Source organism: Bufo bufo, chromosome 3, assembly GCF_905171765.1.
Source record: "Bufo bufo chromosome 3, aBufBuf1.1, whole genome shotgun sequence".
NCBI lineage: Eukaryota > Metazoa > Chordata > Amphibia > Anura > Bufonidae > Bufo > Bufo bufo.
Window position 1 is genome coordinate 48,085,143 of NC_053391.1, and position 14,774 is coordinate 48,099,916.

The window sequence follows — 14,774 nt, forward strand, 5'->3', positions numbered from 1 at the left end:
TGTTTGCCACCCTCCCCCCACATTCTTGAACAACCTCTTTAACAGAAGCCCTCTTTAAAGTGTCCCACAAACACTAGGCAGCCATCTTACCCAAGTGGCTGCTTTGCTCTGTTAACAGCAGTTCAGCAATTTCTTTACAGCACCCACATGGGCCACAAATGGAGATGTCTCTGATTTCTATGGGAGAGTGTTGGGGGCATGCCCTGTGACCTGTGCAAAGGTCATTGTGCAGGGAGGGCTAGGAGTTGAGCTCTGACATCACCTATTGTGAATGGTGTTATCTGTATATAGATTTAATCGGTCATTGTAATCCTGCTTGCGATATTGAGATGACTACTGAAATGTGATCTCTACAGAACAGGATTATAGATCGTGTCGTGGAAAATTTGCGTTTTCCGATTATAACTAGGGATCGACTTTAAAAAGGTGGGAGAAGGAGGAAACAAAGCTTTCTTGATGTTCTCAAAAATCAGATAAATTGAAAAACAATGTCTTACAGCACATACATCTGCAGGGTAATTTACCTTTTGTAGGCCGTGTAAACTGGAACAGGCCAGCGGTTTTAAGGTAGGTACTGATCAAAGTCAAACACGTCTCTATCTTCTTTCTCAGGACCTTCTCCCTTCCAGAATGGAGACACCAAAGCTCAAACTGGAGCCTGTGAGTCCTACTGTGCTCGACCAAGAGTCCAGCAATAACCAGAGAGGTTTTGCTCATCTTGCTAAGACAATGTGTAAGAGTGTCGACCTCGACCACATGTGTCAACGCGGGTTCTCTCTGCAGAGCATCAATGAGGACAATCTCTAGGTCGGACCCAGCCGACGTTGACAAAAGATGACCAACTCCTCTAGCATACTCCACCGAGAACGTCAGATCATCTTGACACAGTTTTCTTTGATGAATATCATTAAGAAGTTGCAACAAAAGTGTACCATAGTTAGTTAACTTTTGATCAGAGGAATCATCCCGGTCCTGAAGAAGACATTTTTCAGGAAGCTTCAAGAGGGCTAGGGTAATTTCATTCAGCTGAATGGTGTCCATGTAAGGATGTAAGCACTGCAAAGCTTCTAGCGCAGTCGCCATCTTAGCTGAGGGCTTTGTGGGTGCTTCCAGGACTTTAAGGACGCTAATAGAAATGGCATCAAAATATTTGGCCACCAGATGCAGATTGTTGGCCTGCTGCTGCAGGGGAGCACTGGTTTTCAGCAACTGAATTAAACCCCGGTTAAGGTGAGTAGACAGCAGCTTAACAGAGACAGGGTTTAGGCTGTGCATCGGGGCAGACTGACTTTCCAAGGCCAAGAACCAACTTTCCAATAGTGGATGCTTGAAGATTACAGAAAGCATTTTGTCCAAGATCTAAATAAAATAAATAAGAATACACTTAAACAATTAAAATTGCAAGACAAAAGCAGATTCAAGAAAAGTTAAACGTAAAGAGGCTTTCTGGTACGTCGAAAAAAGCCTTAAAAGGAAAATTGCAGGATTTTAATATTGATCATCTAACCTCAGGATAGGACATCAATATCTGAGTGGCAGTGGTCCAACACCGCAGAGTGTCTGAAATTCATGCTATGAGAGAGGAGAGGAGGACGGGTACGTAGCTATAGTATCTTGCCCTCAGTGTCTATGAGATCATGATATGAGAGAGGAGGGGAGGAGGGGTACGCAGCTACAGTATCTCACCATCAGTATCTATGACAGGGATCAGCAACCTTCGGCACTGCAGCTGATGTAAAACTACAACTCCTAGCATGCACATTTATTCAGTTGTTCTTGTCACTCCCGTAGAAGTAAAAACAAGATTTTTGAATAACTTACCAGTAAAGTCTCTTTCTCGCTCTTCATTGGGGGACACAGGAACCGTGGGTATAGCTATGTCCTCTAGGAGGCGCTGACACTAGTAAAAGCTGTTAGCTCCTCCCCTGGCAGCTATACCCCCTCCAGCCTGGAGAGAGAGCTTCAGTTTGTGCACAAGCAGTAGGAGAAGCAAGTAAACCAAGAAAAAACATGGAAACCAACCATGCCAAGGACCCAACGGGGTGCAAACCAGCAACAGCTACAACTGTGGTTGAATAACGATACTGGGTGGGTGCTGTGTCCCCCAATGAAGAGCGAGAAAGAGATTTTACTGGTAAGTTATACAAAAATCTCGTTTTCGCGCCCATATTCATTGGGGGACACAGGAACCGTGGGACGTCCGAAAGCAGTCCACAGGGACGGAAAAACACAGACCCATGGAAGCAAGCGTCCCTGCAGGCATCTAAGAAACTGCCGCCTGCAAAACCACGCGGCCCAAGGCAGCGTCCACCGATGCAAAGTATACACCTGGTAAAATCTTGTGAATGTGTGTAAGGAGGACAAATAGCCGCCTTACACGATTGTGCAGCCGAAGCGCGATTCCTCCGAGCCAAAGATGCGCCCACCCCTCTGGTGGAGTGAGCTGTGACACCTAAGGGCGGAACCCTTTCCCAGGCGTAGTATGCGTCAGTAATTGCAGACTGAATCCAACGTGCGATTTCCACCTTGGGGGCCGCCAATCCCTTGCGAGGACCCTCCGTAAGACAAAAAAGGGGCCCGCACAGCGGAAGGACCGAAGGCTGCTAAATAGATCTTCAGAGCTCCGAACAACATCCAAATGGTGTAACTCCTGTTCCTTAGGGTGTGAAGGAGATGGACACAGTGAGGGAAGGAATTTCCTCATTAATATGGAAGTCAGAGACCATCTTCGGAAGAAAAGAAGGGACCGGCCGGAAAACAACTTGTCCCTATGAATAACCAGGAAGGGTTCTCTGGAAGAGAACGCCGCCAACTCGGACACCCATCTAATGGATGTGATAGCATCCAGAAAAAAAATACCTTCCAGGACAGGAGTCTGAGAGAAAACTCCCGCAATGGCTCAGAGGGAAGCCTGGAGCACTGAGGACTAATTCAGATCCGAAGGCGTTAAAAGAGGCCAGGACGGAGGACCGTATGTGCCACTCCCAGAAAGAAGGTTCTTACAGGCCCTAGGGGGCCAGAGGACGCTGGGAAAAGATAGAAAACGCCAACACCTGACCCTGCCAAGAACTAAGGGCCAGACCAAGGTCCAACCCTGATTGAAGGAAAGACAGGACCGTGGGGAGGGAAACAAAGAAGTGGGGGAATGTTCCGGTTCCCCAGAAACCCAGGAAGACCTCCAGGTCCTGTAATAGATCCTGGGGCGATGCAGGCTTCCTGGTCTGAATCATAGTGCGGATGACATCCGCTAAAAAACCTCTTTGCGTCAGAATGGTGGTTGCAATAGCCACGCCGTCAAACGAAGAGACCTTAAATGCTGATGGAAGACCGGACCTTGAAGAAGGTAGTCTCTGAGCGGCAGCGACGTCTCCTAGAAGGAGAATGAGGTCAGCATATCACACGCGACGGGGCCAATCTGGAGCGACTAGGAATACCCTCCATCATGATCTTCCGTAGAACCCTGAATAGGAGGGAAAGCGGAAAGCATGTAGAGGAGGGGGAACTCCTACCAAGGGGAGAGCAGGACGTCCACGCCGCATGCTTCTGGATCTCTTGCTCGGGATAGAAGGGTGGGAAGCTTCGTGTAGACACAGTAAGCACCCCCAGGACCAATAGGAAGGATTCCCTGTAAAAGGGGAATGGAAGGCCACCAGGAATACCCCGTGCAATGCAGATGAGGGAAGGCAGTAACATAGGAGCCACTAAGGCTTGCGGGGTGGCTATGAGCCTTAAAAACTCTACCTGGAAGGGAGCTGAACAGGAGCAACTGCCAAGCTAACGCCAGGGTAGGACCGCCACCTGAGGGGGATGCCTCACTGCAGCGACCACGAACTCGAGCCTTAGCGTAAACTCTGCCCCTGTGGAGGAGAACTGGTTGTAGTAGCTAAACCAGAGTACCAGCATAAACACTTTCCCAATAAGGAGGAGTGGTGGATAGACAATACAGAGTTAGTGAAAACACCCGACTCGGTGGAACGCACGCACCATATTAGTGCAATGGTGTACGCACTATGTACTGATGCAGACAAATTCATGACCAACTGGAACAGTGGAGGCTCATGGAGATGGGGGGGTCTCTGGGACACAAGTGTTGCTAGGTAACCCCCTGAAGGCAGAGGAAGTTATAATCATGCCCAAAACCAGCATCAAAAAGAATAGGATAGAATGTGGAATAGCCACCGTATCCACTGGCGGTACCCATATGCCACTAGATGAAGACCGCGGGTACCGACTGGTGCCACGCCCCACTTGCGAAATAAAGTAAGGCATCCAGGAAGCCAGGCAAGGGGAGTCATACTGTATTGCTAGCCCCCTACTCCAGCAAAGGAGGGGGCCACCCGCAGAGGCCACCGAATTCAGTACTAGAAGAATCCGCCACCTGCGAAGGAGCTGTGCAGTAAGCACCCCAGTATGTAGTTGTAAAGCAATTACCACTCCCACAGTAGTAGCCAGCACTTGCCCCGTCAGCGCATGGGGTGGATTGGGAAGTCAGAGGTCCTTATAGAATTGCGCAGGTGGAGAATTACCGACCAAACGACCCGAGAGGGTGGATTGTGAAGTTAGAGGTCCTTTATTGAAATGCGCAGGTGGAGGATTATCAACCAAACTACCCAGGGGGTGGAATGGGAAGTCTAGAGGTCCCCCACTGGAATGCGCAGGCGGTGCATTATCAACCAAACGACCCCGGATGGTGGATTGGGAATTCCAGAGGTCCTCAACTGTATAGTACCGGTGGAAAATAATCAACCAAGCTACCCCGGAGGGTGGGTTGGGAACTGTCAGAGGTCCTCCACTGGATTACGCAGGTGGAGGATTATCAACCAAACGGCCCCAGAGGGGGTTCTTCAGGTGTCCTTCACCGTATTGCGCAGGCGGGGAGTTATCAACCAAACAGCCGCGGAGGGCGAATTGGGCAACTATGAGAGGTCGTCACGTGTCCGGGATAGGGCACGGGCCCAGTCTGGTGCCGCACAGTCAGAGTGGATTGTGACTGAGGGGAGTAGGGCCCGTATGGATGTAAACGTTTGTTTTTCTTTCTCCCTTTCTTTTTTTTAAACTGGCATGCAAAGCCTCAAGTGGATAAGAGGCAGGAAGGGGTTAACTGTGCAATATGAGCACTTTTGAAAAGCCCATCTAACCCCTGATAATCCAGTGCCGGCCTAACAGAAGTGGCTGGCCAGAAAGGGTTAAAAAGGGACTTGAAGCCTAGGGGCGATGCTGGTGGGGGTGGGGGCAGCGGCAGCTAAGCGGGAAGAATTCGCGCCAGCCCGCCTCCTTCCCCCTTACATACTTGGGATGGGTTGCGGCCTAGTAGGCCGCGAAGCCAGTGACTAAAGTTCCGATGCTCGGCCAACCGGGACCCTCCCCCTCTGTACTGTAAGTCAGCCGGAGGGTAGAGGGACCCGGAGCGGTGCGCGACATACACATTCCGGCCGGAGGTGCCGCCCCGCGGCCGGGATGACAACAGGGGAAAAGAGAACCTGTAGGCCCCATTTGAAGCCGGGGCCTAAATTTTTTGCCGCGCCCGGAAGACCGGGATGTTCACCCCGCGGCCGGGAACTAGCAACAGCCAGAGTCGAACACCCCATGCAAAGTAAGTGCCTCGCGGCGAAAGACTCCCGCAAAGGCTCAGGCGTCTGCGATCGGTCAGAGGCATTAATCCTTTCGGAGCAGCGCGCTTGGCGCCCGCACCCGAAAGGGGAGGAACATGGAGGACACTGCCACCTGAATAGCTGGGAGTGGGAGTCGCCCTGCGCTCCAGTCTTTCGCTGGAGGTGCCCGGGGAGAAGACACATTAACCCTCCATGAGCCGGAAAGCCGTCGGCCTAGAGAGGAAGTGAGAGAGGGGAGGCCGCGCGTCGTTGGTGGCGCATGGAGCCCGCCGGATTAACCCCTTCTCTCCTTAGGGGTCTAGTTTCTTAGCTAAATAAAGTCCCATTAACCCTTTATGTCCTTAGGGCGACCCAGATCTTCAAAGAGGGAGGGAGGGGGAAGAGGGCTTCATACTTACCTAGTCCCGTGTACTCACCTCATCTTCATCCTCCCTAAGTGGGCCTATAAGGTCACCTCCTCCAGCAGGGTCACCTCCTCAGCAGCTGGCACCGGAGTGGCAGGAGTCTGGTATGGCGGGAGGGTCTTCTCTTTGGCGGACCTAGGTGACCCCTTGGCTGGTGGGAAGCAGGAGAGCGAGGCTGCCCTGGTCCACCTTGTCTTCTGTGGGGGAGGCAGCACTGCGGGTGACCGGCACTGGCGCAACTTGACCCCGGGAGAACAGGGAGGCGAGGCGTTCACTGTTTTCCCATCTGAAAAAGAAGGAAAAAAAATAACTAAAATAAAAAATCTTCAGGAGATCCCTGCAGAGCAGGGAGGTCTTGCCTCCTATTGACACTAGAAAAAAACTGAAGCTCTCTCTCCAGGCTGGAGGGGGTATAGCTGCCAGGGGAGGAGCTAACAGCTTTTACTAGTGTCAGCGCCTCCTAGAGGACATAGCTATACCCACGGTCTCTGTGTCCCCAATGAATATGGGCGAGAAAAGAGGATTCTGGGAGTTGTAGTTTCAGAACAGCTGGAGTGCCGGAGGTTGCTGATCCCTGATCTATGAGATCATGCTATGCGAGAGGAGGGGAGGAGGGGTACGCAGCTACAGTATCACACCCTCAGTGTCTATGAGATCATGCTACGAGAGGGGAGGAGAGGAGGGGTACGCGTACGGTACTACAGTATCTCGCCCTCGGTATCTATGAGCTAATGTTATGAGAGCTGAGGGGAGGAGGGGTACTCCGTTACAGTATCTTGCCCTCAGTGTTTATGAGATCATGCTATGAGAGAGGAGGGGAGGAGGGGTATGCAGCTACAGTATCTCGTCCTCAGCATCTATGAGCTTATGCTATGAGAGGGGAGGAGGGGTGATCATTAAACAGTCTTGTTGCCTTTAGATTCTTATTGAGACTGCATGAAGAGTAGAGTAGAGTATCGAGACAAAACTGTAAGGCAAGCAAGTTTACTTTTTTGAAGAATTATCAACCGTAATTACCAACAATAACTATTTCAGTCATTACCGTGTTTCCTGAAGAGTCCACGCTTGTGTCACTTTCAAAAAACAGATCAGATTCCGCTTTCTGCTCTTCTTCTTCTTGATTCTGATACAATCTCTGGTATTTACACAGGAGGCAGCTCAGAAGCTCCAGGTACAAGCTGACCAGATTGGCTCCAGTAGCTTTTTTATGCTGGGGAGGAGATATTACATGTAGTTCAATACAAAAATCATGTACCAAAAAATATATATAATAATAATAATTAAAATAAAAAAAATTGTGAAGATTTACTATTGAAAATGAGCCAGTTGCCAGTTACCAACTGTTTTACACTTTTTCCTAAGCGTTTTATACCTCGCCTGGCAAGGGGCATGTCTTCATAGGAAGGAGTCCTGGCCTCTATGCAACTTGGTTTTTGGAGTAAAACTATGCTAACTTATCGGTGTCAAAAACTTAAAGACTAGACAGGTTTTTTTTGCGCCAGAATAGTACATTTGTCTAATATAAAGACTTGTGATTTGTATTCTTAGTGTAAAGTGGGACACTATTGGTAAATCTGTCTCTATATCTGCATCAGTTACAGGAAAGCCATCTTAAAAAAAAAAAAAGAGTATCACCAATATGGCAACCTTAAAAAACTATAATAAGTTTGACAACCCAATGAAAAAGTCCCCAAAAAAATCGCTGCAAAACACTGTGGCATAAATCCAGCATAAAACTAAAACTTTTACCGCCACAATTAAAACATCACAGAAACAACCACAATTCATGCACCAAATCTATGGGTATCCACCCAAAGCTCAAGGATTCCATACACATCAACAGTCTTAAAGGTGGTCTCAAGCCTTATAAAACATATATGAGTACCTATAGGTGTCAGAATGTTTACCAGATCATGCCAAAAAGTAATACATTTTTACTGTCTTGCACAGCTCTGTGGTGCACCTTTGTTTTGATGCTCCTAGAGCTTGCCAAGGGGTAAGGTTAGCAATGTAGAGGACTAAAGATATAATGCATCCTTTACCCTCCCACAGACAGATTTGTAAGGTAGCGCTGTAATGTTCACCATCTGTTAAGCTGTATACATAGGGAAACACGCATCAGGGAATATTGCTAGATCAGGGATCAGCAACCTCTGGAACTCCAGCTGTTCTGAAACTACATTTCCCAGAATGCTTCATTCACTTCTATGGGAGTTACAAGAACAGCCAAGTAAGTGTGCATGCTGGGAGTTGTAGTTTCACAGAAGCTGGCATGCTGAAGGTTGCTAATCCCTGTGATAAATGATATGCACAATTCATCAGGGACTTACACTAATTACATCAGAGACGGAGGATAGGAATACGGTACCTTGCTGAAGTTGTCCACAGTAGTCTTCAGACACAGTAGGGCATGTTTTACTGCTAAAGGAAACTCGTCTTGGGAAATCCGTGAGATGGAGTCCTCCAGCTTCTCCTGGGAGTCTTCTCCTATACTACTACTCGCAAACACCTTCTTCAAGAGAGAATGATAGGAGTCGTCCTCCTCCTCTTCCACCGTGTCATTAGCCTGCTTGGTGAACTGGAAAAAACAAGCAACAGTTAATGATGTTATGCGCTCGACAGATCTCTGCTTGCTGTCATTCAATTGAAACCTTGTCCTGGTCATGTGACAAACACACGGGCGCATGGCTCGCTACAGTAGAAGCGGTGTATGTAATGGGCCATGCACCTGCGTGCCCATCACACGGCAAGGAGAGAGAATTATCCAGTGCTAATGAATTAAAAATTTGAGAAAAAATGAAGCAACTTTGCAAACACTGTGAAAACTCCCCCTTACCCGTTTTGTGTATGCAGCTCCTATGCCAACATCTCATGGACAACACCTTTAAAGTGCATCTGTGGCCGCTCCCGAGGTTGATTTTAGTAAATTCTTTCATTCCCCATACAGTAACAATTCTGCAACGACTTTTCTGGGAACGGTGAATTATGCAGTTCCTCTGTTACTGCTGCTAGAAACTTGTGACTAAATTGACAAGCAAGTGCTGACATACCTGTTGTCAAATGGGGTGTGCTCCAACACAGTATGACACTAGCAGGATAGTAAAGGCCTTTATCAAACTGCTGCTGCTATGTAGAAGATGGAGATGTGTAGTAGAAAAGGCTGCGCTCAGTGGGTAATGTTGGCATCTACCTGTACGTGCAACTGCCAACATTACCCACTGAGCGCAGCCTTTTCTACTACACATCTCCATCTTCTACATAGTGGCAGCAGTTTGATAAAGGCCATACCCGGCCGAAATGTTACTGTATGCTAAAGCCGCACTTCAAATAAACTATTCATCTATTTTGCAACACAACTGCTGGGGTTCTCTTCTTTATTATACGAGGGGTGGGACCCCGACTCCAAGCATGTACTGGCAGAGTGCCACAAAGTTCTACTAGCAGGATAGTGTCAGCGTGTAGGGACACCCCCCAACTGGTTACAGACAGTTGTCAATTTAGGGCCCATTCAGAGGGCAGTATGAATGGGTCCGCACCCGTTCCGCAATTTTGTGGAACAGGTGCAGACCCATTCATTTCAATGGGGCCGCAAAAGATGCAGACAGCAAACCATGTACTGTCTGCATCAGTAGTTCCGTTCCGGAAGACAGAACATGTCCTATTCTTGTCCATACTTGCGGACAAGAATAGGCATTTTCTATGATGGGGCCAGTTATGTGTTATCCGCAAAATGCGGAACGCACACAGGCTGGCATACGTGTTTCGCGGGTCCGCAAAACACTACGGTTGTCTGAATGACCCCTTATTCATAAATTTCTAGGAGGACTAAGAGAGGCACAGAACAACACAGAGTTCTATGAAAAGATGTTCCAGAATTATTACTACATGGGGAATACAAGTATTTACTAAAACAGGGTCAAATGACGGGAAGTCCAATTACAGTAGAAATCATCAGTTGATACCCCAGAGCAAGCAGTACGGTAAAGTATATTTGCATCAGTTAGGATCTCAGGAAAAGGATAGGAAATTAAAAAAGGCGATTATAATAAAGTGTCACTAATTGCAATGTAGAATCTACTGAGCTACATTTTTTCCTGGTCCAACACCCGTTTACTTCCCACTAGCCTGTTATGTGTAATAGCATGGGTGCTCAACCTTGTTATCTGCAGTTCTAGAAACCCACATAGAACAGCATGGAGGAGGTTTGATGTGGATCTACGAGCACAGAACCAGGCGCCAAGTCACTTACTAGAGACTTTTTAGCTGATGGCAGAATCCACAAGCTGTAATAGTCATGAAAGTTCTGAAGACGGCAGTAAACCGAGGAACTTGTGTCCAAAGAGTGCAACTCCTCATCATAGGACTGGAGAGCCAGGCAGAGGGCGAGAGGGTCCCGCTGGCTATGGAGCACATCGGTCAATATGGAGGTTAGGTACCGTACCACGGGGTCCGCTAAACGAGCAGTGAAATAAAAGAAATGGTGACGTACGGAGAAGGAGCAGAACCTCGGCATATTACCAGAACATGATCAATGACCTACCATCTCCAGACTCCTCAGAGGTCAGCAGCTTATTTCTGGCCTCCAGAGCCACACTGACCATAGGACTAAAGGGAAAAGTCTGGAGGATCGTTTCTTCATCCAGAGAAAAGCCAACTTCTTCATCCAGACCTTCGCTGCTCTCCACGATGACATCCACCATGTCCATGACATCTGGAGGGAAGCAAATCATTACTCCATCCGTCACTTGAGTACAATGTGCGAACATGTGGTTGAACGCAAAACAGAAAATTTTCCTTTCCTGACGACCAACCCTTAAAGGCCACCACCACCACCACCACCCCATGGCAAATGCCCAAGAGAGGGCCCTTCATGTTCAGTGCCCTGGGCTCCCTGTAGCAAATGCGTCCCAGTGGCTCCCCTCTGACAGCTCTAGCTTCAATCAGAGCAGAGGGACCGAAATGTTCAGTAAAGAGAGCCCAGGGCCCCGACTTGCAAAGGGCACGCCTCCGGGTCACGCCTCCAGGGCACCGACTGCAAGGGGCACGCCTCCAGGGCACCGACTGCAAGGGGCACGCCTCCAGGGCACCGACTGCAAGGGGCACGCCTCCAGGGCACCGACTGCAAGGGGCACGCCTCCAGGGCACCGACTGCAAGGGGCACGCCTCCAGGGCACCGACTGCAAGGGGCACCGACTGCAAGGGTCACGCCTCCAGGGCACCGACAATGAAGGGTCACGCCTCCAGGGCACTTGGAGTCGTAGTGCAAAGGGGCAGGGGGTGGAAGCTTGAATGAAAACTGTGATTTCATAGTCATACAACCCACATGACCATCAGTCTAGGTATGTCAACTCCGATCTCCCCATCACCTATATATGATGCAGTCAGCAGTTTTGAGGGCTCAGAACTACTGACAGCTTTTAAAGAGCTCCTGTCCGGTCTCCTAACATGTCTGGTTTAGTAAAGACTGGTATTATACAGTATATCACAATGTAGAGGCAGGTTTTAATGACTAGGGGAATAGTCACATCCAGTTATCAAATTATTCACCCATTTTCAGAAGGAATAACAGAGTAGTGGCACATCACAAGGTTCCAAGAAAAGATGCTGCAGAATTGTTATTTCATAGGGAATACAACTATTTACTAGAAGAGACATGTCAGAAAAGGTGACAGGACCTCTTTAAGGCTCCTAAGCACTTTTAAAGGGTTTTCTGGGAGTAGAATATTGATGACCTATCCTCAGGACGGGTCATCAATATCTGATCAGTGGGCGTCCGACTCCTGGAACCCCAACCGATCAGCTACTTTATTAGGCAGCGGTGCTGCGCTGAGCTCTAAGGTCTCCTCAGACCTTACACAAAGACACTGCTGTACATTGTATAGCGGCTTTGCTTGGTATTGCACTCAGCCCCAGTCACTTCAATGGGGCTGAGCTGCGCCTAGGCCAATTGACCGATGAATGTGACATCACATGGCCTAGGAAAGCAAAGAGAAGGCCGCGGTGCTACTGAGAGTTCCGTTGCCTTTGCAAACTGCTAATCAGCAGGGGCCCTGGGTGTAGAACTTCCTCCGATCAGATACTGGTGACCTACCCAGAGGGTAGGTCATCAGTATAAAAGTCCTAGAAAGCAACTTCTCCTAGACCAGGGGTGAGCAACCGTCGGCACTTCAGCTGCTGTAAAACTACAACTCCCAGCATGCAAACATGCTCTGCTGCTCTTCTAACTCCCATAGAAGTAAATGAATTATTCTGGGAGTTGTAGTTTCTGAACAGCTGGAGTGCCGCAGGTTGCTGATCCCTGTCCTCGACGGTATAGACATTATGCATAGAGTCACAAACCATCAATGTGCGAGATGGGAATGCTGGCGCTGTCTGAATCCTGCTTCCCGGCGTTCATCTGCAGCATGCTGGCTTCTTGTACATAGTCAGTGACTTTATCAGTGAACGGGTAGGGATTTGATATCACCTTGACTAATGCCTGTGCAAAAAGAGATCAGAACATGTGATCAGTGCATGCACAGACATGGTATCGTCCATTAATTACATCTAAAAAGCCTACAAAAAGACTGCGATTAATCTCCTGTCACAGAATGTTTTGTACTCCAGAGCTGCAGTCACAATTCTGCTAGTTGCTACTGAAACTAGTTTATAGGTTGTCAATAGGCACATCCCTCACAGCTGAGCTGCACTCATGTACTGCAATGCTACCTGCTGCACAGCGTTCAGGGAGAACAGGGTTCTCTTACAGCTGATTAATAAGGAGCACAGGCTAGAGAATTTGAGCACTGCAGCTAGCTGAATTATAAATTCAGCTGTGAAGGAAATTCATAATTATACTTACCGATAATTTGATTTTCCAGAGCCCATGACAACACCAGGATAATCAGTTAGAGAGCTGGCTCCTAACCGCTTAGTGACCAACACACCTTTTACGGCGGTCACTAACTGGCCTTAGGCTGGGCCGCAGCCTTTGTACGGCAACCCAATATAGGCGCTGCACAGGTCTCCCGTGCAGTGGATAGCGGGGGCTTGGCTCTTACATGAGAGCCACATTCGTGCTCTAACAGCCCGGATCAGCAGAAGCGCCGATCCTGGCAGTTTAACCCATTAAATGCAGCTTTCAATAGTGACTGCAGCATGTAAGTGGTTGCAAAGGAAGTGGACTCTCTCTGTAAAGTTTCGAATTTCATGAAATAAAAAAAATCTGAAGTAAAAAAGAAAAAAAAATGGATTTTTGTACTTGCCGTAAAATCTGTTTCTCTTCCGTTCATTGGGGGACACAGGCTTGACCATGGGCATAGCTGTTGCCACTAGGAGGCGGACACTAAGCACAAAGGTGTGAGATCCTCCCCTTCAGCTATACCCTTTCTACAGGGACTAAGCTAAATCAGTTAGTGCAAAAGCAGTAGGAGAAGTCAGACAAAAAAAACACACTATGTACAAACCCAGGCCAGAATAGGCCCGTAAACAAGAGAACGGATGGGAGCTGTGGCCCCAATGAACGGAAGAGAAACAGATTTTACGGTAAGTACAAAAATATTGTTTTCTCCGTATCATTGGGGGACATAGGCTTGACCATGGGACGTTACAGAGTAGTCCCCAAGGGTGGGCATAACAAGAAACCCTCCTGCCAATCAGATATCCGCAGTCTACAAAACTCCACGCCCCAGAGAAGCGTCAGAAGACGCAAAAGGTGTGCACTCTCTAAAACTGGGAAAAGTGTGCAAAGACGACCAGGTAGTCGCCTTACATACCAGAAGGGCTGAAGCCCCGTGATGCACTGCCCAAGAGGCCCCCACTGCCCGAGCCGAATGAGCAGTCGCCCGGAAGGGTGGGGACGAGTCATTAACGCGGTACGCTTCCACAATGGCCAAACAAATCCATCGGGAAATGGAAGTCTTCGATGCCGCCTCTCGGCCCCTCTGGAATCACGAACAGGGAATCTGTCCGCCGGAGAGATGACATCTGGGACAGATAGACTCGAATGGCTCGTGCCAAATCCAGAGTGTGGAGCGACTGCTCCAGAGTATGAGATGGGTCCGGACAAAATGAAGGGGGAATAATCTAATTTAGATGGAATGCCAACACCACCTTCGGAAGGAAGGACTGAACACGGCAAAGGACCACTTTATTCTGATGGAGGATCAGGAAAGGCGACAGTCATGAAAGAGCCGCGAGTTCCGACACCCTACGGATGGAAGTGATTGCCACCAACAATGCCAGCTTGTAAGACAGGAAGCGAGGAGACACCTGCGGCAAAGGCTCAAACGGTGAAGACTGGAGAGCGTTGAGCACTAGATAAAGATCCCAAGGATTCTACGGACGACGGGAAGGGGGAGCAGCATGCTCCACCCCCTGCAGAAAAGTCCGAACCGCCGAAAGTGAAGCCAAATTCTGCTGAAAAAGAATGGAGAGAGCCAAAACCTGACCTTTGAGGGAGCTGAGAGCCAGCCCCAAGTCCATGCCCGACTGCAGGAAAGACAAGAGTTGCAGCAAAGAAAAGCAAACGGGAGTCAGCTGATGCCGCTCGCACCAACTAAAGTAGGACTTCCCGTTCAATGGCAGATTCGGGAAGACGATGGTTTCTGGCCCGAATCATGGTCTGGACCACCGCATCCGAGAAACCCCGAGCCTTCAGTACGACGGCTTCAACAGCCATGCTGTTAAATGTAGCGACCGTAAATTTGGGTGAAAGATCGGCCCCTGCGACAGGAGGTCCTCCCGAAGAGGAAGACGCCAGGGTTCGTCGGCGAGAAGG

At 48.8% G+C, this 14,774-nt stretch overlaps 1 protein-coding gene across 1 annotated transcript in view; it reads right to left on the bottom strand.

Moving 5' to 3' along the window:
- URB1 (URB1 ribosome biogenesis homolog) overlaps positions 1–14,774 on the bottom strand; it is a 113,342-nt gene that overhangs the window by 51,117 nt on the left and 47,451 nt on the right. The window contains exons 17-22 of the mRNA XM_040423191.1: positions 12,356–12,494; positions 10,557–10,727; positions 10,266–10,468; positions 8,385–8,594; positions 7,059–7,226; positions 525–1,359 (exon numbers count right to left, since the gene is read on the bottom strand). Of these exons, the coding sequence (XP_040279125.1) occupies positions 525–1,359; positions 7,059–7,226; positions 8,385–8,594; positions 10,266–10,468; positions 10,557–10,727; positions 12,356–12,494 (1,726 nt within the window). The remainder of the gene's footprint in view (positions 1–524; positions 1,360–7,058; positions 7,227–8,384; positions 8,595–10,265; positions 10,469–10,556; positions 10,728–12,355; positions 12,495–14,774) is intronic.